At 40.5% G+C, this 22356-nt stretch overlaps 1 protein-coding gene across 6 annotated transcripts in view; it reads right to left on the reverse strand.

The window, feature by feature from the left end:
• SRPK2 (SRSF protein kinase 2) overlaps window positions 1-8146 on the reverse strand; it is a 151478-nt gene extending 143332 nt beyond the window's left edge. For 3 of the 6 annotated variants that reach the window (XM_075738912.1, XM_075739008.1, XM_075739559.1), the window contains exons 1-2: window positions 7997-8146; window positions 7822-7906 (exon numbers count right to left, since the gene is read on the reverse strand). In XM_075738912.1, coding sequence (XP_075595027.1) covers window positions 7822-7906; window positions 7997-8012 — 101 coding nt within the window. In that variant the 5' untranslated portion in view covers window positions 8013-8146. The remainder of the gene's footprint in view (window positions 1-7821; window positions 7907-7996) is intronic. The other 3 variants (XM_075739222.1, XM_075739470.1, XM_075739303.1) reach the window with 2 other exon arrangements.
• Window positions 8147-22356: the final 14210 nt, after the last annotated feature.

Here is a 22356-nt window from a genome sequence, read left to right on the forward strand (position 1 = left end):
TATGAAGGCTAAGACCAACAGTAATTTAAACATATGAATATTGGGAATTGTAAAGACACGTAGAAAGACAATTTTTTTGTTCCTTCAAATATTAATAAGGGGGGGGGTAGTTTGGTTTTGTCTTTTAAAAACAGCCTAACAAAATGGGGGCCATTCCCAAAGTCCCCATAGGCAATTAGAACTGAATTAGTTATTGATTATTAAAATACAGGCTAGATTACAAATGTAAGAGTCGGGCAGAATTACAACAGGAGTAATCAGTAAGAAAAGGGAACAATTATGAGTACAACTGCTATATAGTTATTTTTTCATTTTTAACAGTCCTATCTCTTCTGTAGAGAACAGAGGTCATCTTACTTGCTTTCATTAGCTACTAACATAACTTTGGGTATTAGCCTTCTGTATATTTCTGAGTCCTCCTCTTTAAAAAAAATTAACATTAGCTTCTCTGACATTCTTCAGTAAAGAAAAAAAAAAAAAAACAACAAATGAAAACAAACCATAACACCCAAACAACCAACAACCTCACAGGCATTACAATTGAGGGGCCGCCTCAGACTGTGAGAGTTCATGGTCATTCTCTTATAGGAAGCCCAAGAGGTATACTTGTAGCCTTTGATCAGTGAAGAGAATCCATTCAGCCAATACCCACAGGCACAGCAACTACCTAATAGATGCTACTTTTAAGAAAAACAACTTAGTTGTCACAATACAAAATTATTATTTTGTCTAAGCATAACACACACTTGAGGAAGCACTGAAACACTTTATAATTTCCTGGACACTAACTTTCTAGCCTTCCTCATCCCTACCTAGACCCAGGCTTCCTTTAAACAAGGATTAAAATAACTTTTAACTTCTATATACATTATTAAGTATAAATACGTGTGTGTATATATGTTTGTATGCATAGTGGCAAATCTAGTAGCATTTTCCCATGAGAAGACAGGAAAAGGAAGCTAGATAAGGCTTACTAGACAAGGCTTACTATCTAAGTAAGAGAGACCAAATCAAGACAGTTTTCCGTAGAGGTAGAGATTTACTCTTATTACAGACATTAGGAAGACAAACATCAACAATTAGCAAATCCACTCAAAGCACAGGTATGCATACAAGAAAGTGCAGTTTCCACTGCTGCCCTACAGTTCACTAGTTAATGTTGTAGCTCACCTTTGCCACTAATTTTCTCAGTGAAAAGATGACAATCCTTAAAGACTGCAATCTTGAAAAACATGAACAGAATTTGAAACAAAAATCAGATTTTAAATACAAAACCCTTGTCTCTTAAGAGAGTAAATTAATAAATGTCTTGTGTCTGTTTCTCAACAGGACAAGCAGTTCTCCTCCAAATGAGGAAATGGAGAGTTTAATCTGATACAATGTTCTCATATAATGTTCTCATTGTCCCACATTTCTATTCTTTAATGAAATTTCTAGCTTAGCTAGACACATTTATTTCTACAACTCTTACTGCTCCAGAAAATGCTTGAGATTGACCACAAACTTTATCTGAGAAGATTCATGGTGTAAGCCAGGAATCAAAAAGTTGAATATTTAGCATAGCCATGAGAACAAGCATCTCTCCAGGTTTTACTCTTCCCCTATGCCTAGACAATCTATGGCCATCAAAAAGGATTGTGTGCATGCTTTCCAATCTTTTTTTCACACACATTAAATCAATGAAATGGTCACAAAGTATATTTAGTACACCATGAAGAAGCCAAGTAATAAAGGAATTCTTTTCTTCAGGTTGATGTGTGGGAATTCAGCGGAATTGCCCAAAACTAAAAATAGTTTGATTTGGTCCCATCTTTATTCAACCAAATTACATTTGTTGTACAACCTGACATTCTTATTTATTCAGTAAAGATTGTCATATACATCTTCAAATTGTAGTTTTAAAAAAAAAATCAATAGCTTCTACAGTCTGTCATCATCTTGAGGACAAAAGGAAGAAACAGATGTTTATATTTCAAAATCCATGTCCAAGCCTTGTCCACAAGATTTATTACTACTATCCTACTCTGTAGTTACAGTAAATAAAAGAGATAAAAAATTAAAAATGCACTGCAGAACAATTGGCCTGGTCATCATGAACGTTATACCCCAACAGTTTATCTCACTATGATCTGAAACATGAAACACAGTCATTTTCCCTCCCCTACTAAGGCACTCTTGTTTAACATAACTGTGCGAAACCAGGGTATTTTCCTTAATAAAATCACCATTATACTAAAAACAATGTTATTTCATCAAATATAACTACTACAAATTAAATTAAGGTCCCAGGATGGTATCTCTTTTCATTGCCTGTTCAAAACCTGACATAACCAAGGAGCCCAGTACAGGCTAGGATGTGTGTGGCTAGGGACCAGCCTTGCTGGCAGGGACCTGGGGGTCCTGATGGACAACAAAGCTGAACACACGTCAGCCCTGCACTGCTGCAGCAATGAAGGTAAATCCAACCCTGGGCTGCATCCACAGGGGCATTGCTAGTAGAGGTAGAGAAGTAATCATCCCACTCTACCTGGCACCTCTCAGGTCACACTCGGAGTACTGTGTCCAGTTCTGGTCCCCAGATGTGATAAGATATGATTCCAAAAGATATGCGGACAGACTGGAGAGGGTCCAAACAAGGACCATTAATATGACTAAAGGTCTGGAGAACCCTTTGAGGAAAGGCTGAAGGAGTTAGGCCTCTCCTCCCTGGAAAAGAGAAGGCTCAGTGGGGACCTCATCACAGTATTCCAGTACATAAAAGGTGGCTACAGAGTGGATGAGTCTCTCTTTTCACAAGGAGCCACACAGAAAGGACAAGGGGCAAGGGGTACAAGTTGCACTGGGAGAGGTTTCATCTTGATATAAGAAAGAAATTTTTTACAGTGAGAACAAACACTCACTGGAACAACATCCCCAGGGACATGGTGGAGTCCCCACACTGGAGGTTTTCAAGATGCAGCTGGACAAGGTGCTAGACAATCTCATCTAGACTCCCTTTCCCACAAAAGGTTGGACCAGATGATCTTTCCAGGGCACTTCCAACCTGGGCTGCTCTATGATTTTGTTCTATGAAAAAGGCATGAACCTTGGCAAATTTGTATGATCAGATAATTCTTTGATAACAGATGTCCTGACACTTATATGACAATAACTACCTTCATTATACAAATCAGCTAGTAGAATATTGGAAATTCTGGAGCCATTCTCATTTCAGAAACTAAGAAATGTTAGAGCTGTAGGATGTTTTCTTGCTACACGGCACAGACTTCGGAACAAAAAGATGAACACGCTTTGTAATACACAAGCTACTTTACACTGAAATTTACTCTAGATTCCATTGGATCCCACGAAAAGTCTTTGACATGTTTTATTATCACATTACAAAGGACATTGGACTGAATCAGGCATTCAAGATCAAACGTCACAACACCTTCTTTAAATTAAATTTCTGTCATCTCAATACATGCAATTATTTACTTTTTTACAAAAGAATTATTACTATTATATCTAGACATCCAAAATCAACTTTGTTTCTTTCAGAAAGAAGGCACAATGTTAAGCACCTGAAGCCTACATATACTAAGCGGGCAAATAACCAAGATAAAGTTACAGCCCTGCAGTATAGGTAGCTTAATGAAATCTTAAAATTTGACAGAAACAGGAAGATAAAGCTCCAATTAAAATATTGTTACAAGAAGACAAAAGGCTATTAAGAAAGAAGGCAAGAGTAGCAATTCACATCAACACCACATTTTGAGTAAATACCCAAAACAATACTGAGTGGACTTCTTGAGCTGATCTAGCCTATATAGCCACTGTAGGATATCACATATTGTGGCCTCAGACCACTGGTGGTTAAAAAAAAAAAAAAAAAAAGCCCATTTGACTTATTTCACATATGCACACTTCCACCCTTGCCCTCTCACCCTTGCAAAAAAGCTAATGAAAGCTCGGGGAGGGTTTGCAAAACTTCTGCAAGCAAAAAATAAATGAAGCTAATAAAAGCCACTGTAGCACTGTGCAAGATGGGTAATTTTGTTCTCCTCAAAGAGTTACTGAAAAACACTGTGGTAGAGAAACACTGAAAAACAAAAGTAGTGAAACAATTTCAGACATTTACGATTCCATAGTAACGTCATATATCCAAAACCTTGGTACAATACCTGTGGGTCCAAGAATTTAGTCATCAGGAAGTGCACAGTACAGAAATCTGGCACTTCCCATGTTATCTAACATACATACCCTTCACCACTACAAAGCAGTATTGCATGGTCTCCATCACCTGTTGTAAAGTATTGCTCAAAGACAAAACCAAAAAACCTACTCTACAAGAAAACTGCATTTTGAAAAGTCAATCTTGATATCTGGATTTATGCATTTGTATTGAAGTATTCAACACACTTAATCCTCTCCCCATACATTCACACATCATCATCTGGATATTTTTACATACAAAACACTATCCTTTAACTTTGGATAAAAATTTATAGTAAGTGTGTTAAAGATGACAAATCTCTGACTGGATATTCACTTGGCTTTTGTCATATTTACTCAGAAATAAAGTCAAGCAAAATTAAAATATCCAAGATAGAAGTTTGCTCCAACTGAAGCCAGTACTAGTCTGAATATAAAGAAGAGTCTACCATTCTGCTGAACGCGAAAGGTAGACATACCTGATGCCATCTCTTATGTAACTGGGTCCTGTTAGTGCTGAGTAAAGGTCAATCAACAGGCTTGTTTATCTGTAAGCGAGTTTCTCTGAACACAGACTTGGGCATCTGTTGAAAATACTATTTCATAGACATCTCTCAATGCAGATCTCCATTTTAAGGAGAAATAATTCACAGAGGACCTGAATTAACCATTTGGATTATTCTTTTGTCTGACTCAAAAAATACATAAGCAGTTCGTACACACTGCATAAAAGTCCATCTATTATAACCAAAATCAAGTGTTAACTGTTCTCTTAAAATAGTGAGGTATTACTCTTTCTCAGTAGCCTGGATGACTGAATTCAAAGTAAGGCCATATGAAGGAGGTTTCATTATTACACGCAATTTTAGATATAGTCTTGATTCAAGACAAAGTGCTTTCTCTTCAGAACATGAGCCACTTAACTTCTACTTTCTTATTTTTCCACCCTATTGCATAAAAAAATATGGATTCACCTCTACCAGTTCTCATCATTGACTTAAGGGGTCAATATTGAGCAGTTACAGGACCGATCTTGCAGCTTTCTATGGCAATTAAGGTCATAAGAGACAAAAAGCTATTCAGTGTTAAAGAGCACTGCAATTTTTTCTTCTGCTTGTGTCATCATCTTAATACTCTTCAAACAAAAGCCTGCAAGTAAGCTACAATGCAATATAACTCTCCCAGTCAATTCTAGAAGAGGAATCCTGCAGTTTCTTTGAAGCATATTGTTAGCAGCAACAATGAAAGTTGGTCTATAAAGCTATGACCCGGCAGAGAAGAGTCTTCCTAAGAACCACAGTTTAAAAAAAAAAAAAAAAAAGCTTTGGATTCAAAACCAAGTCACAATTTTCACATAGTGACAAGTTCACTACAGGGAACTTACGGTATAGAATTTCCACCCCTCAAATCAACATTTTCATTTGCAGCTACTGTGCATTTGATGTGCATCACAGATACTGTACGGCTCTAACACACTAGTATACGCTGTAGCAGTTGAATTTAAAGCAAGGCTAGGAACAGGGCAAACCAGATACTTTTGCTGAGATTGTCTTCTGAAATAATGTCCAATGCCAGCTTTACTTTGGGGGTCTAATCTATTCAGCCACATGCAAAGAGACTTGAAGACTTGAAAGGAGTTTCCCTTTCATAAAAAAGCATAAAACAGAGTACGAGGTCTCCATAGCGTAAAAGTGGTTTGAAGAGAAAAGAAAACATACATAGCAGAAAAGAAACGATGGCTCTGTTGTCTACTGCAGCAAAACCACTGTTTCCCGAGGCAACTGAACCCACTGCATCTGGAAATGCCGACTCAGTATGGCAAACGGCCAGCTACTGACTGTGCACCCTGACTTAACAGTAGCCAGTTTCTTCAGCAAACACAAAAAGAATACCAATTCCGAGCTTACTAAGTGTCTGTGAAAGCAAACTTTTGACAAACTCATTCAACAAGACATCCCAAGGCAGCCCCGTTAAGCGGTAAATTAAACACTGTATCATCTACGTAGAACAGAAGTTTATTAATAACCTTGTGGTTAAGACTCAATTGAAAGCTACAAAAACAATTCTAAACCTAGAGTTACTATAAAATTCAAGCTACTTCTGTTTTCAAAGTGGCAAAACAAATCCATGTAACATTACAAACTGACTTTCCAAAAAGTTTTTGGAAACAAGGGAACCAATCCAATAAAACCACATATCTTGCACATAAAATTTGTTTCCATTGCAATAACTCCAGATTCACAGAACTGAAAGCATAATGCAGCTTTCATACAATGCTGGAGGAAACAGCAGTAGCAGAACAGGATGTGAACAAAAGTTAGCTGTCAAAGCATGACAACCACTACACTAGCATTTCATCTTACATTATTTTTTACCCACCTCAAAGAAGAAAAAAGCCCATTCATAATAAATAAAAACCACAACTCAGGGTCAGGGATATATTATTATTTCTTTCTGTAGAAATCGTAAAGAAAAAAAACCTTGGCCCTTGAATCATTTACCATTGCACATAGCAACATCTTTACCCCATCACATACATATCCATCCAGCCAGCATACCCTGCTTCCCAGGGTGACTTAATGAGCCAGCAATAAAGTCTCACTGAACAAAATACAGTAAAAGTTAGTGAAAGAAATGTGTAAACCTACAAGGAGAAAAAATACATTAGGGAGAAGTCCCAAGCCACATTATCCTAGGAAAGAGTAGTTAAAGTGGGAACACTATAAAGATGGAAGAATGTTCCTACATGGAAAACAGGTATCATGAGAATGAGGAAAGATGAACTGGACAGTGACAAGAACCTGAAGGGCTAGTGGAAGACAGGGAAAAATCCCCAATCATGACTTTGGTCTGTTTCTGCAAGACCCAAAGAGATTTAAACAACGACAACAAAACACTGTTATCATTATTGCTGGCAATTAGACACATCTGGGAACAGGAGATAATCTGACAGTACTGAGCAAGAGGCAGAGAGCAGGATGGGTATATCAGGCTGTTAGCAGGATAAGAAAAAGGGCTGCCTATAGATAGGGCAATGCTGCCAGCAAGAAATCACAGAACAGACAGCACAAGGAGAGAAAGACGACCACGAAGATGAGAGAATTGGAGGGCGATTCAAAAGGGACACAAGGGCTGTAAAGACCGAGGCTGTGCAGATCCCCGACAAACAGGGGCTTCGAGACGAGCACGGCGGCGATACCCGGGGCTTGGCCAGAGTGCCCGGCGCGGGTTTCCACGGGGGAGGAAGGCCGGTCCGTGCGGCACGGGGAGGCCCTGCCCGAAGGAGGCTCAGCCCGGGGCCGAGACTGCGGACGGTCCCTGGGGGGGACGTGGCGACATCCCCCGTGGGAGGGCCCGGGAGCGGTGCGGGCGGGGGTAGGGGTGTGTGTGTGTGTGCTCTGCCGGGGGAGCTGCCTTCTGTCCCGGCGGCGGCGGTGGGAGCGGGGAGCTCCCCCGTGAAAGCAAGCAGTGGGGCCGGGACTGCGCGGGGGCAGAGGGGCCGGGCGGCGGGACTGCCCTGACAGACGTTAGGGGACGGCGGGAGGAGAAGCGTGAGGGAAGGACAGACAACGAAGCTGACCCGGGGGGGAGACTCCGTCCCGGCAGGTCGGGGGTCCCCGTACTCACTTTTTGTGGGGCGGCGGGTGCTTGTCCCTCCTGCCGGCCGCCGCGGACTGCTTGGGCCGCCGCCTGCGGGCCTGCAGGGCCAGCACTGCCGGGGAAAAGAGAACAACCGGGAGCCGGCGTGAGCGGCGGCCGCGCAGCCCGGCCCCCCGCCCCGCCGCCCAGCACAGCACGGTACCTTTGCGCGAGTTCATCGCCCCGCGCCGCACGCTCCTCAGCAGGCGCGCCGCTCCCCGGCTCGCCCTGCCCCCGACCCGGTCCCGCCGCCGCCCGCCAGTCGCGACCGCGCGCCGGACACCGGCCGGCAACAGCGGCACCCCCTCGCCGCCCGCCCCGCGCCGCCGCCGTCAACTGCGCAGGCGCGGCCCTGCCGGCGGGGCCGCGGCCGGAAAGGCGTGGGCGGGGCGGCGGCAGGTGGCGGACGCGCGCCCGCCGGGAGCGCACCTGAGGCGCGGGGCGTCCCCTCAGCGGCCGGTCATACGTGTAGCTGGGCAGGCTCGGCCTCCGACCGGCCCTGGCTCCGCATCTGCTGCCTGGCTGCCGCCCAGGTGGGCTTTGTCAGGTCGTCGATCTAACTGGAAATTAATTTTGCTAAATTTTGGGTTGTGGTCGGAGTAGCAGAGTGGTTCGCCCCGTTGCTGCGCCGTGCTGGGAGCTGTGACGAGAGAAAGAGAGAGGTGGCGGTCTGCTTCCTTGGCAGCAGCCGGGGCAAGATCAGCTTTAGCTTGTCCCAGGACCTCTGTGGGGTTAGATGCCAGAACCAATTAACCTCATGCCACAAATCCAGGGAAATTAGATTTCCTTAATTCTGATTCTCACTAACTGCTTTGATTGTCGTGATGGACAATTCTTGGCAATTGTTTTTTCCCTGCTGAGGACATTTTATTGCCTGTGATACCGGGCACTATTGAGATTTGGCCTAGTAATGACCTGTTGGAAACTGTCTCTTCTTACTTGTGCTGTGCATAGCATGGCTCAATTTTCGACAGTGTTATGACTGAAATTTTGTGGCTCTATAACTTATGCCTGGTGCAGAAGATGATCGGAGTCCTATCAAAAACTCCAGTATGAGTGTGAGGCTTGTCTGCCTTATCTTCACGTGGGACTGGAATTCCAAGGCATAGTAACTGAAAGATAACAGGGGACAGTCATTAAATTTTGAGGCAGAACTGCCTCCCTAAATGGCAAGACAATCCATAAGGATGAAGATCTAAAAGCAGCTGCAGTCAAGGTATTATGAGAGTGAAGGGAACTAGCAGTAATCACTGGTCTTAAGTAATTGGATCATTGAGATTTCAACTAGACAGAAAATTGAATCCCTACTTATGGTTAGTTCAGCTTAGGAGTGGGAGAGGAACACAAAGATAAAGCTAGACAACTCAAAGAGGAGGTACCACAATGTACAATACATTTTTGTCTGACTGGAGAGCCTGGTGAACACAAAAAAGTAGGACCATGAAGTTCCTATACTACAGCTTTCACGAGGCACCGCAGCTGCAACATTTTCTGTGTCCCATCCTCCATCATAAAAGAACACAGGGGAAAAAAAACATTTACAATATAAATTACTATGGTAATGTGCAATGTTGGTGTTTTACATGTCTCCTTTGTTGTGGTTAGTCTTTCAGTAACAGTTCAGTGTGATAGGTCAGGCAACAGAATGCTGTACTGAAATTTTGAAGGCTTTCTGCTGAGAAAGTTTAGATAAATGAAAATCAGTAATTGAATGTTGAAAAGCAGATTACACATTTACCATTTGTTTCCAGGTTAATTTTAACTTCATTGGTTAAATTGTGCTCCTGCATGAATACTTGTGCCTCTACAGAGAACGGTAGAGACAAGCAGCTGAATGATGGAGAAAACGGTGAGAGTGCTTTTTTTCTTTGTCAGAGCAGTGCTGGCTTAAAGTTACCTTGCAGCTATGGCTATAGAGCAGAAACCATATCAGGGTCCCGATCATCTTTTTAGCTACTTGTGTGCAATTCTGTTTACTTCAACAGCAGGTTTATATGTAGAACTGATTGGACAATTGGGTCTTGGATAAGTACAGTGAGCTTTGCCTACATCAACAGGATTATAAATTCACCAAATCTGGAGTCAGGAAAGAATTTCCCTCACAAGCATAATGTCAGCAACATAATCAAGGCTAGGGAACAATCTGCTAGCGCACAGAGAAGGAATTATGTTAGGACGAGGTGGGTGTATACTACACAGTCAATTTCTTTCAGTTGTAATGGACACATATTTTGGGACTCTGTTCTTCCCAAGTTTTGTTATTTTCTTCCCTGCTTTCCCCCCCGCCCCCCACAAGGAGCCACTCAGAGGATGTGCATGCAGAAATGCAAAAAAAATCACCGAGATTCTATGTATAGAGGATTACCATGCGCAGTTAACTAACTGGAGAGTAAACTGAGGTCAGTAGAGGCTAGATGTATTTCAGAAAAGAAAAATCTCAGAAGCATCTCAGATGCTTGAGAGTGTAACTCTTTTCCTGAGAACACAAAGAATAAGTGAAAATTCAAGAAACTACAGAAATAATTCAAGGTATGTTGTTGTTAAGAATGGGCCTACCCTGGATTATGTTTATTTGAATCCACTCATTTCAGTGAAATTCTCCATCTTTATTTCAATATATGTCTTAGTGTGTATATCTCTGCTTTTTCAAAAATAAATGATGAATCAAGAGCGAAGACAGACTAAACAGCAAAAGAAGGCATTTGTAAAATCAGTATACAACACAAATAAAGAACGGTAGACTGGGTCAGAATGTATCTGTTTCTGGCTGTCTCTCTTTGAACATAATATGGGAACAGGTGTCTGTTTTGCTACAAAGATTACCGTAGAGCTCATGCACTCTGGGGAAGGGCACTATCAGATTTAGGTGATATGGAGAAAGGAGGGACAACAGCAGATTTAGGGGATCTTAGGTACAAACATCAGGGGAGAAGAAGGAGAAAATATGAAATTATGGAATTATATTTTTACTTGTGCATAATATAGTTTAGATCAGTCACCTGACACCCCACAGATGTTTGGCTTGTTTCCCTTTCACCTACCTTTTAAATATCCCACATACACAAGAAGACATTAGCTTTTCAGACATGAATGGAATACATTTCATAGAATCATAGAATGGTTTGGGTTGGAAGGGACCTTAAAGATCACCTAGTTCCAACCCCCCTGCTGCGGGCAGGGACACCCTCCACTAGAGGAGGGGTTTTTTATTTCTACAGAATAAAAAGTTACCTAGCAGCAATCCTGTAAACGTGATATCGTTGTCTTTCTGAGAATAATTCAAAACTTTTCCTTCAGCAGAGGGATGTTAGAAGCTTTTCCCCTGATTTCTGTACCAGTTCATTTCAGCATTGCTCTTCCTACCGTGTGGCAGTACTGCTTTTGTGGTCCTACTGCTTTTCCTACTCTCTGAACTGCACTTTCTCAGAAATCAGGATATTAGCCAACTTCATGCTGCTCTTGCACAGGATGGAACAAACAAGACATAACACTTAAGGCAGAGGGTGGAAAAATACAGTGATGGGTGGTAGAAAAAGAAAAAAAGAACAATGTAGTGAAAGGAAATTCCAAATTAAGGAGAGTTCTTATTAATATGCAAGTCCAGCCTTCTCATCCCCTCGCCTTTCATGGTTGCTCTTGTTCCTTCAGTTCCCACCCCCATTCCACATTTAAGTATGATATATTTGTGTAGGCATAAAAACAATGCGTCTGTCCTTCTCTTGTTCACTTGAAGAACTTTATGGCTAACAATGTGCTTTTTTTTCACTCTTATATGTAAACAAAGCAGAGGACAATTCTCAGCTTGTTCTTGAGCAACACAGAAACAAACTTACAGATAGGAAGTATTAAGCAACAGTAACTAATAAGCTGGATTTGCTTTTAAAGTCAGGAGGACTGTTGGCTCATCACTGCTTGAGTATAACCAGTTAATGTTAATAGAAACAATATATACATAAAACAAGAAAATTAGGCTTGTTATCTTAGTAGTGTAACTGCAGAAAAAATAGCAGGAAGTTGGGATTTCCAGAAAAAAACAGGAGGTCAGAAATTCCTGAATTTAGATTCCTGGCTCATTCACTGATTCATTGTGCTCTTTCTAAAGCAAATTACATGACTCACCTGACTCATTTTTTTCATCTTTAAAATGGTACAGTGTATGCCAGCTGCACAGAGTTAACACTGGTAGAGAATTCTTGTTTATCAAGTAAATTGGGATTACTAATAAGAGAAGAAAGATGTAAAGGACAAAGCAGACCAGTTTAACACCAATTTGACATGAAATTCAAGACTTACCTATGCCCAGAAATAGTTGCATCAACTCAGATACACATTGTACATAGTGGTAAATAGGGCATGAACTGGCATGACTTAACTCAGATCTGAAATAGGATTAAAACAGGCTGTGGCAATATTATAATGATAATATTTCTTCTAGTGTTAAAGTACCCAGATTTCCAGAATGACTCATTCCAGCTTCCCCCATTACTTCCAGCAGGCTCCCAAACACCTCTTCAGTTAAACTTCCTCCAATTTCCTGGGTCCTTATCTTAAATTTCTTCATTAGCCTCCCCCTCCTCCTGATTCCCAGCTCTTTACCCTTCTCATTTCAACCTCCCTCATCTCCTTGTTCCAATCTATTGCCTTTTTCCCCTCTGTTTAAATTGGATGGTTTCTTCCTTCATGCTGATTAAAGGTCAGTAAGGGAAGAGAGGATCACTGAAAGATTAGCAACTGCTCTGTTTCCTGATCAAACACAACACAAGCAATTATAGGGAAAGTTCTTCAGCAGTGATGCAGCGGTGGTTTGGACTCATGCCTGCTATTTCTCTCTGAATGGCAGCTATGCAGTTTGGTCATGCATGTGAGAGATTTATCTACTAAATGACCGTGGAATATTTTGAGACTTAAGTATTGAACTCTCACATGCCTCTGTCCAACATGTGCAAAATGCTGCTTTACAAAGCCTTGTAATTTGGCCAAATTTGAGAAGATTTTCATAGGGATTGCAAAGGCACATCTTTGATATTAAGGCCCCTTTCTATGAAATCTCAGCTTCCTACCCAAAGGTAGGAATTGTCAACCAGTGAGATGAGAATCCATTAGAAATCAGAGACAGGGCTTACCCAGTTTCCTTTTCTCTTGGCTTGGACTACACAAACAATAGTCACAAGGAAAACAAGGGACAAACTGTAAGCTCAAGCTTAATGTAAGAGGAAGCAATTGACTCATTTTCTCTTGAAGAATAAAGCTTCTTTCTTCTCCACAACCTCCCCTGTACTTTTACTTGTTGCAAGATGTTTTCACAGCCTTCAGAAAAATCAGACACCAGCTGACTAGTAGGATGATGCCATGTTAAGTCAGTAGTGCCCCAGGTGTCCTTTCTTCACACATCCTTCAGTGTGACATCACTACAACACCCTCACCAATACCTTTCTGGGAAATTAACAACCACTACCTTACTGCATCTCAGTAAGGACCAGTGTTCCTTCACAAAATTTCAGGTTACAATGCATTCTGAAATAAACTTCTGTTAGGGAAATGGCCAGTAAAGAAGCACTGGCCAAACTGGTTTGTCTGGGTACAGTTTGAGAGCGGAGTAAGCCTGTCCTGTTTTGTAGGAAGCAACCATTTGGTAAATGGTGGCTCAGTTACACAGAACACATGCATTAGCAGCTACAGTTATCAGTACGCTGTTGCTTACCATTAAGGCCATTTTGCTCAATTAGTCTTCACTACATATTGGAGACAAGGAACTACTGTGCTAGAGGGTCATTTCCAAGAAGTTTCTCAGGATTCTGTTAATATGATCAAAACAACATTCTTTAAAATGTATGAATTATTTCATTACTCAGCATGGGATATTTCATCCCATATGATTAAAATTTTACAAAGTTAACAGTAACTGGATCTTACAAAGTGAAATGTCAGCCAGCTTCGATAGTAATAGGCATTACCAGCCTGGTTCATAACATGTGTGAACTAGCCATTCAGTTTCATTCTGTTTGGGTATGTCTATACCGTATCTATACAATGTAAAACAGCAAAATTAATTTCTTAAAACCAGAAAATGTTACAGTTAATCGTTAAAATACAGCAGAACTGGCTTGGCTTGTTAGCTAACCAGTATTGCTTTCCAGCCTTCACAAAGAACACTCATAAATGAACTTTGTTACTTTCAAAGAACTGAATAAAGACTGATTATCCACCTCTAGGCACATGAAACTCCCCGTCCTCCTAATATAAGATGCATAACATCAAATAACAGTGAAAATATTATAAACAGTCAGCTATGTTCATTCAAAGCACAGAGAATTAATCCATTGCAATTTGGCCTTGTGCATTGTTTCTTAGAAATTAATTCACTGGGCTTGACTTTTCGGGTTTCATTTAATCATGTTTTACATCCACTTTGCTGTTCCTTGTAGTAACACAAATGACTGTGGTAGGAAATATTCATATGCTTTTGCCTTCAGAGCTGCAAAATATTGTAATAAACATTAAGAATGTAAATATTTTCACCAAAGAATATATCTTCATTGCAGTATTTACTCAGGCCAGGCCTTTAAAATCACTACAATGTAAAACTGCATTCACACAGTATGTCCATCTATTTGCAGTAACTTCTAAGTATCAGGATTTTTACTCACCTTCCAGAGCAGCTGGTATTTTACTAGCTGGGGTGCCCTGATACAGAGAGGCATTAAGCACAAAACTAAAGGATTATGGCTATTGCATTTCCTAGTGAGGAAGAAATCCAGTGTAGGACAATGATTTCTTCTTTATCCAGATACCTGAATTTAACCTGGTTTGACAATAAGGGCTTTTATTCCCTTCAAACTCTAGTTATGATAGGCATATAAGTCCACTGCCTAAAATCTCCTCCTCTGTCCTAGCTTATGCATTATTCTTAAAGTAAGAACACAAATGCAGAAAACAGGAGGAAAAGCAGAATGGCAAGAGCCAATTGCAAAATAGACTAGAATGCACATCTGGTTAGTTGATGGTAGGATACATTCAAATCTATTTATTTACCAATATGCTTGGTGCTATTTGCATTCAGTGGAACAATGCACTGTATCATTTCTGAATACACTGCACCATTTCTAGGGAGACAGAAGCAAGAAATGTTACCGTGAACTCAATATGCTGCTAAATCCAGCACATACATTCAGAACATGCCTCTTATCACTGAAAATCCAGGAGAACAGAGTGTGCCTTTTCTGTCTCTTCCTTTGAATTGTAGTTGAATTCCATGTGGAAATGTGATGATGTTGGTGGTTTTGTCCAGATACCGATTTATCTAATACTGTTCTGGTTATAGCATCTTTGTCTGCCCTGTTTAAAACTTTGAATAAGGCTCCCTGTCTCTTCTTTCTTTCCCCAAAATAATACATAGTTCAAGATCCAGAATTCTGTTACAAACTAACGTATCATATGAAATAACACTGGAAATCTACCTGCAAATAAGAAAAATATGCAAAAATCTTATTTGCAGTGAAATTAACAATAATCTCAATTGTAATGGAAATCTGCATTGCCAGCATGCTGTTTTCCTTTTCTCTAGTGCCAGACTGGTCCTCATGTAAAAGAAGTACATCTGTCCGGGTCGTCTTCCATTTCAGGAGCTTATGGTTGGCTATTACCCTTTAACATCTGGAATTGCTTAGACAGCTGAAGAACCTGATGATGTGAAGTACGTGTCCCCTGTATATCACATACAGCCTGATAAAGATGTGGCGGCTGCAGCTTATTAGATACGAGGGGAAAGAGCAATTCAGGAAACTACCCTTGATTTTGTAACTTGTGTATTCTAACTTTCCAGTTATTCTCTAAATTATTGGCAACCGCTTTTTTCTTCTTCCCAGCTCCTTTTTCAGTAGAACTCAAGATGCACATAAGGCCTATGTCCAAGTCTTATTTGCAGCAGGTTATCCTTGAATCTTTGCTGGTTTGGTTTTGGTTTTGTTGTGCGTTGGGGTTTTTTGGGGTTTTTTTTAATCTTTGCTGGATCAGGGTCCTTTTCCCGAAACATGTATCTGATGTTGCGCACAGAGAGAAGAAAAAAAAAGTATCACCCCGTAACACTTTGTATCATACTAAGCCTTAAATTAATATTTGATGTGCTTACTGTGCTTTCATTTCCTCTCTCTTTTCTGTTTAGAAGCAGTTATATCCCATGCTGCCAGTCTACAGAGCCTACAGTATTTCATATTAATGCATTCTTACACAGAAATTGTGATGGTTAGGAGGCCCTTGCTGAGGGACTGGGACTGTCAGATAAAAGGGATGTTTACTAGTTATGGTTTCAAGCAGCAGTGCCATGAGAATATATTAATCAGTTGGAGGTCCCAGATCAGAAGAAGAAACAATTTTTCCCTGCATCTGGTAGAAGACTATTATAATCTGGTGACTGATTAGCAAACCACTGAATGGAGAGAGCCAATAAGCTGTAGAACAGATACAGGAAGTTAGCTCTCTCCAGTAATTTCACTGACCACTGTGATTTTCTCATATTTTAATCATTTGTAAGACTCATCAAGCAGGAAAAGGGAAAATATATGGTTGAACGTTAAAAGGATACTGAATTAGGATGCCAAGGCTAGCTAAAAATAAATCTGTTTCTTATCTTTTTGGCTGGAAAGTATACTGTGAACAAAAAGTGACAGGAGACCAAACACTGCAAGCACAAAATCATTTCTTCACTGAATACAAGTGGGACTTGCCATAGACACTCCCTGGAACAGTGCTTTTATGCTAGTACCTGTATAACACTCACAGAATTCAGTAGGTACAGATAAAAAGATAGGCACTTGGTTCTCGCTAAGCATCTAATCCCAGCTTTGAATAAGTTTAATAGTTACCAATTAAACCATGGCTAGAGTAAATCGTTAATTGCATAGGTAAATTTTCCCTAGTTGGAATTTATATTGGATCGTATGTGCACATACCCACTACAATGAGGGGCCCAAGGGGGAAAAGTAGACAGGCAAGTGATACAACTCCTGTCCTTGACCAAAGGAAGGGTCATACTATGCCATCTGCTGTCCCCCACACTAATACCTGCAGAGGATATGCTATGGTGATGCTGTAATTCTATCCATAGGAAAGAACAGACCTTTTACTTGGTGGCTCTGTCATCAGTTCTGTTTCTATGTGAGTTCATCCTTTGATAAATCCATGGTCTCTGTCCATTTGGTTGTTTTTGAGGTCTGCTTCATATCTAAGTTACCACTTCACTACCTCTGCTGCAGGAACTTCCTACAGTACGGCCCTTTTTGCCCCAATCTAAAATCTGAGACAAACTTCTGCCTCAAAAACTGTCCAGTGTGAGTTTGCCAGTAGATGCATTTTATTTTCTTCTTCTGGCATTGAATTACTCCCTGCTTGATCCTTTCCTCCTCAAACTTACAAAAAATAATCATCTGTAAGAGTGTGCCATCCAGAATTATCTTCTTTGCTGTGCTCACCCCAGAGGACCACTAGAAGGTTGTGCAAGTCTCCAGCTAGCTCACAGCGTGCTGGAACACAGCTGTGCCAGAGAGTCTCTTTTTTACATGGCTTGAATGAAATAGCTGTACAGAAATGGAGAAAGTAATGTGAAAACAGGGACTTAAACTGCTGTATGGTCCCTCATACTCAGGAGGTAAATGGAAAATGAATAAGTAGACAGACAAAAATAGATGTTGTATTGAAATGTGCAGCCCCCCAGAATAATGTCACAGTGTACACGCTGTAATTCATGGTCACACCACAAAACAGGTGGGATGGATACCAAGTAAGCAAAACCGGACTTTAATTTATCCTCTTAGCTAAACAGATAAGACTAGACTCAGAGCACTTCAAGAACCTTTCTAATACGACTTTTTCAGGAGGAGATTGCAAGGTATAAAAGTATAAGCCATGTTTCCTCTCCTGTCCTATTTTTGGATATCAGTGGCCTTGTATAACTCTTAACTTTTCCTCTCTCTGAGAAGAAATGGTTCAGCTTTTCATCACAGCCTAGTAATTTTACTTTTTTGTTTTCAGGATTAAACACTCACTGCAGACAAAGATGCAGGTGCAACTTGCATAAGCAGGTCTGTGTTAGCTTTAAATGAGCCAGCCTGGGTACTATAGCAGCAGCCTGTTATTGGTGACCTGTAGTTGCTCTGTGCTAAATTATTAAATTAATGAATTAGTAACCTAGAAAATTAGCAGGCTATACTGCTATATAAATATAAGCTAACTAGTTAAAGTTAGCTTAAATTTGTTATCACTAGCTGTAGAGCTGAGAACTATTTCTGTGATCTTAGACCCTAAATTACAGTCTTTCATGTAGCAATATATTGCAGTTCCATGGGCCAGTAGATCACTGAGTCGATGTGACATTCAGGACCCAGAATCCCCAGGTATTTCTCATCCTTACAGTGAAATGAAATCCAGCTACAGTCAACCTTCTCCACCACCTGGTTTTGATGGGTGAAATAAGAATCGGGCATGAGGCCAGAAAGCAGCTGTACCTGTACAATCTGGAGAAACTAACGGATCAGGGTTAGGGTATATTGTGCAGCACACTTCTGCAGTTTAGACAGGAGTTGAGAAAGTTTAGACTGTTTTAGTCTAAAATAATGAGTTTGTTGAATACTGTGCATATATTTTTTTAATTTAATCACTGTTTAATCATGTCTCCCCAGCAGACAGTAAAAGAGCATAGATATTTCAGATTATTTCCCCGTTTATTCTAAAGTTGCATACCATTAATTTCCTGTTTCTTAAAAGTTATTTTTGGGGGAACTTTCTAGGCTTGACCTCTGGCTAAAGGAATAATCTCTATTTGTATACAGTAACAATTCACCCCATATATTTAAGCACTTAGAATTTAAAAACATCTCTATTTTTACTCCATTCATCCTTTAAGGAAAGTTTAGTTTAATTAATGATATGATGGCATCATAATGCTCAACTTCTGTTTGCAATGTCTGCAAAACAGCTATCTCAAATGTTTCGTGTTTGTTATCATGCTGCATTTCTGCTTGTTTTCTAAACAATAAACCAAAAAGACACCTATTAATGAATACCAGACACTCAGTTAAACACAGATTTTTATTCAAGCAGCATTTAATCAAATTGGAAAATCATCCCTTTGTAGGGCCAAAGGTGGTGAATTTAAACAGAAATACATGTCAAATTGCTCTCTCCTGCGTAAGTACTACAGCTCAGAACACAGCCATTTTAAAATGCCAAGAAATGCTAGCACTGGAACATTTGCAAATGTCAGAAATTTTTAGTTAGGTTCTTAAAGTTTTAACTTTAAATAACTTATTCATCTCAAAGCTCATTTAACCTCTTTCTAAATTATAATCTTAAGCTTTTTTTCTGAAGTGGAAACTTATTTATTTGTATTGAGTGCAAGCAATCTAATGCTCTAAACTAATTAAAATGTCTAAGTGAATCATCCCTAAAGCTACTTTAATTGCTATTTTATGCATATTTTAATTTTTTGATAGGATTTGTATCAATATTTTCTTAGCATCTTTTCTGAAAAAACAAGGTTTGTATGAAGGGTTGGTCCCCATCTGATATTTTTTAATTCATTGTCCTACATCAAATGAAGCTGGCAGAAGGTTAGAAGTCTCAAAGTTACTACAAGGATACTAAGGATAGACACTTCATACCTGCATTGACAGCAAGGGAAGGAGAACTCAAGAGTCTTCCGCTCTTTTTGGCAGGAGTTGCTGCATCCTCACCAGTGAGTCAACCCATTCTCCTACTGTGGTCCAGACAACAAGCTGGAAAAGGGCAAGCACAGGGCAAAGGTGGCATCTAGAATGATGTACAAATGAACTAGAAATATTACAAGGTGTGTGGGGGGGGAAATCATTTGAGTTATAGAAGGGAACTGAGGTTATTGGAAGGAAGAGCAGGAGGCAAAGAGGAAGACTGGAAAAATATTTTGATGGCATCATGGTGGGAAGATGTAGGGCACACAGGATACAAATTTATCAAAAACCGACCTTCATTGGTTTTACTACTCATGAAACGAAGTAGTGGTTTCATAGGCCAGCATCTTCTTATCACTTTCTAATGGAAACTATCTGCATCTTAATTGCCAAAGTTGGTTGAAAATGGGACTTCTGGCTGGGTTGTCTACATCTTTTCTTTAAAATGCTAATGTCTACATCTTTTCTCTAAAATGCTAATGTCTACATCTTTTCTCTAAAATACTAACCATGTGCAAGGTCTGGCAGATGGGTTGGCACAATCCCAAGCACAACTACAGGCTGGGCAGAGAACGGTTTGAGAGTAGCCCTGAGGAGTACTTGGGGGTGTTGGTTGATGAAAAGCTCAACATGAGCCAGCAATGTGCGCTTGCAGCCCAGAAAGCCAACTGTGTCCTGAGCTGCATCACAAGAAGCATGACCAGCAGGTTGAGGGAGGTGATCCTGCCCCTCTGCTCTGCTCTCATGAGACCCCACCTGTAGTACTGCATCCAGCTCTGGGGTCCCCAGTACAAGAAAGACATGGAGCTATTGGAGCGAGTCCAGAGGAGGGCCACGAAGATGATCAGAGGGCTGGAGCACCTCTCCCATGAAGACAGACTGAGAGAGTTGGGATTGTTCAGCCTGGAGAAGAGAAGGCTCCAGGGAGACCTTATTGCAGCCTTCCAGTACCTAAAGGGGCCTACAAGAAAGCTGGAGAGGGACTGTTTATCAGGGAATGTAGTGATAGGACAAGGGGTAATTTAGTTTGAACTAAAAGAGAATAGATTTAGTTTAGATACTAGGACGAAATTCTTCCCTGTGAGGGTGGTGAGGCACTGGAACAGGTTGCCCAGAGAAGTTGTGGATGTCCGATCCCTGGAAGTGTTCAAGGCCAGGTTGGATGGGGCTTTGGGCAACCTGGTCTAGTGGAAGGTGTCCCTGCCCATGGCAGGGGAGTTGGAACTATATGGTCTTTAAGGTGTCTTCCAACCTAAACCATTCTATGCTTCTATGTGCCTGTTGAACTTAGAATCATAGAATCATAGAATATCTCAAGCCAGAAGGGACCCATAAGGATCACTGAGTCCAACTCCCTGCTCCTTGCAGGACAACCTAAAACTAAACCATATGACTAAGAGAATCATCCAGCTGCTCCTTGAACTCTGACAGGGTTGGTGCCATCACCACTTCCCTGGGGAGCCTGTTCCAACCACCCTCTCAGTGAAGAACCTTTTCCTAATGTCCAATCTGAACTTGAATCAGTATCTGAAATTAGGAGAGACTCATATAAATGACTGTGTAATTTGGACACTGTCTTGGGGTTTCCATATCTTTTTCAAACTATTTCAAAAATATGGTTTGCAAATCAGAGAGTTCTGGCTTTACACATTTGGTAAGTTGAGTGATCAGAATTTGGTTCAATTGTCATCACATTTATTTTCAGATAATGAACATATTGTGATTTATAAATAAGAGAGATCTTAAAATGGGTATTGAGCCTGACTCCTGGATTCTGTTTGAGGGATGCAAGAGAAATTGCAGGGTTATGATTCTAAGATAATACTTTCTCATTTGCACCAAGGTCAGATCTTCTTATTTATTCTTTCGTGGGCTAGTTGAACTGAATTCTTTCCGATGTCTAAATTATGTTCACATTATTACCAGTGTCTCTCAAATATATAGAGATCTTTTGTGGGTATTCTTAGCTCGGAAAGTACAACTGTCTCTGTCAGTTATGTGAACTGTCTAGTCTTACAACAGAAAATCAGAATTTGGCATCATGTTCTTTAAAGCAAATCATGGGTTTGTTAGTCTAAGCTGCAACTTTGCTTAAGGCGCATTGTTTCAACTGCAGCCACGCAGTCAGTCCAGCTCCCTGTTTGTTCAGTGTGTGGCAAGTCTTACTGAGAAAAACTAAGCATGCTTTATCAATAAGCAGTTCTTGAGCAGAGCAGTATTCATGCAACTTGCCTCATCACGTCTGCAGTTTTTGTAAAAGTTATGAACAATCCTGAACCTAAATTCTCTTGAGTACAGCACTGTGAGCTGGTTACCTTGAACTACCTGGTGCCAATTCAGTTTTCCTCAACCTACCTGGAGCAGAACATTTCTAAAAATCTGTCTGCAGTGTGTTGTAGGGCATTTTTCTCAGTATCATATCAACAGCAAATCCTGTATGCTGCTAGAGGATGCAGCTGCTGCCCAGACACTACATAAGCACATTTTGTAGAAATACACACTTACTGTGGATTTTTTTGGAGGGATCTCTTCTGATTGTATCCTAAGTGAGTATGTGATTGAACAGCTGTGTAGAGGGATGCTTCAAGATGCGGGAAGAAGCTTTTGTGGTTTATTAGACTATATGGTTGTCAGCAAGAGAGAGAGCATTGAAAATACAAGGCATTTGTACAAGATAATCCATGTTGTAATTGCCACTCTATCCTCAACTGTATTTCTGTATCAGGAAAACTAGCATGAAGAAGATGAGTGGAATTATTATTTGCAGACCAGTGATGACTAACAGTGGCACCAAAACTTAATGGACTGACGTGGTTTAGGCCCA

The sequence above is a fragment of the Balearica regulorum genome, chromosome 1 (genome assembly GCF_011004875.1).
Source record: "Balearica regulorum gibbericeps isolate bBalReg1 chromosome 1, bBalReg1.pri, whole genome shotgun sequence".
NCBI lineage: Eukaryota > Metazoa > Chordata > Aves > Gruiformes > Gruidae > Balearica > Balearica regulorum.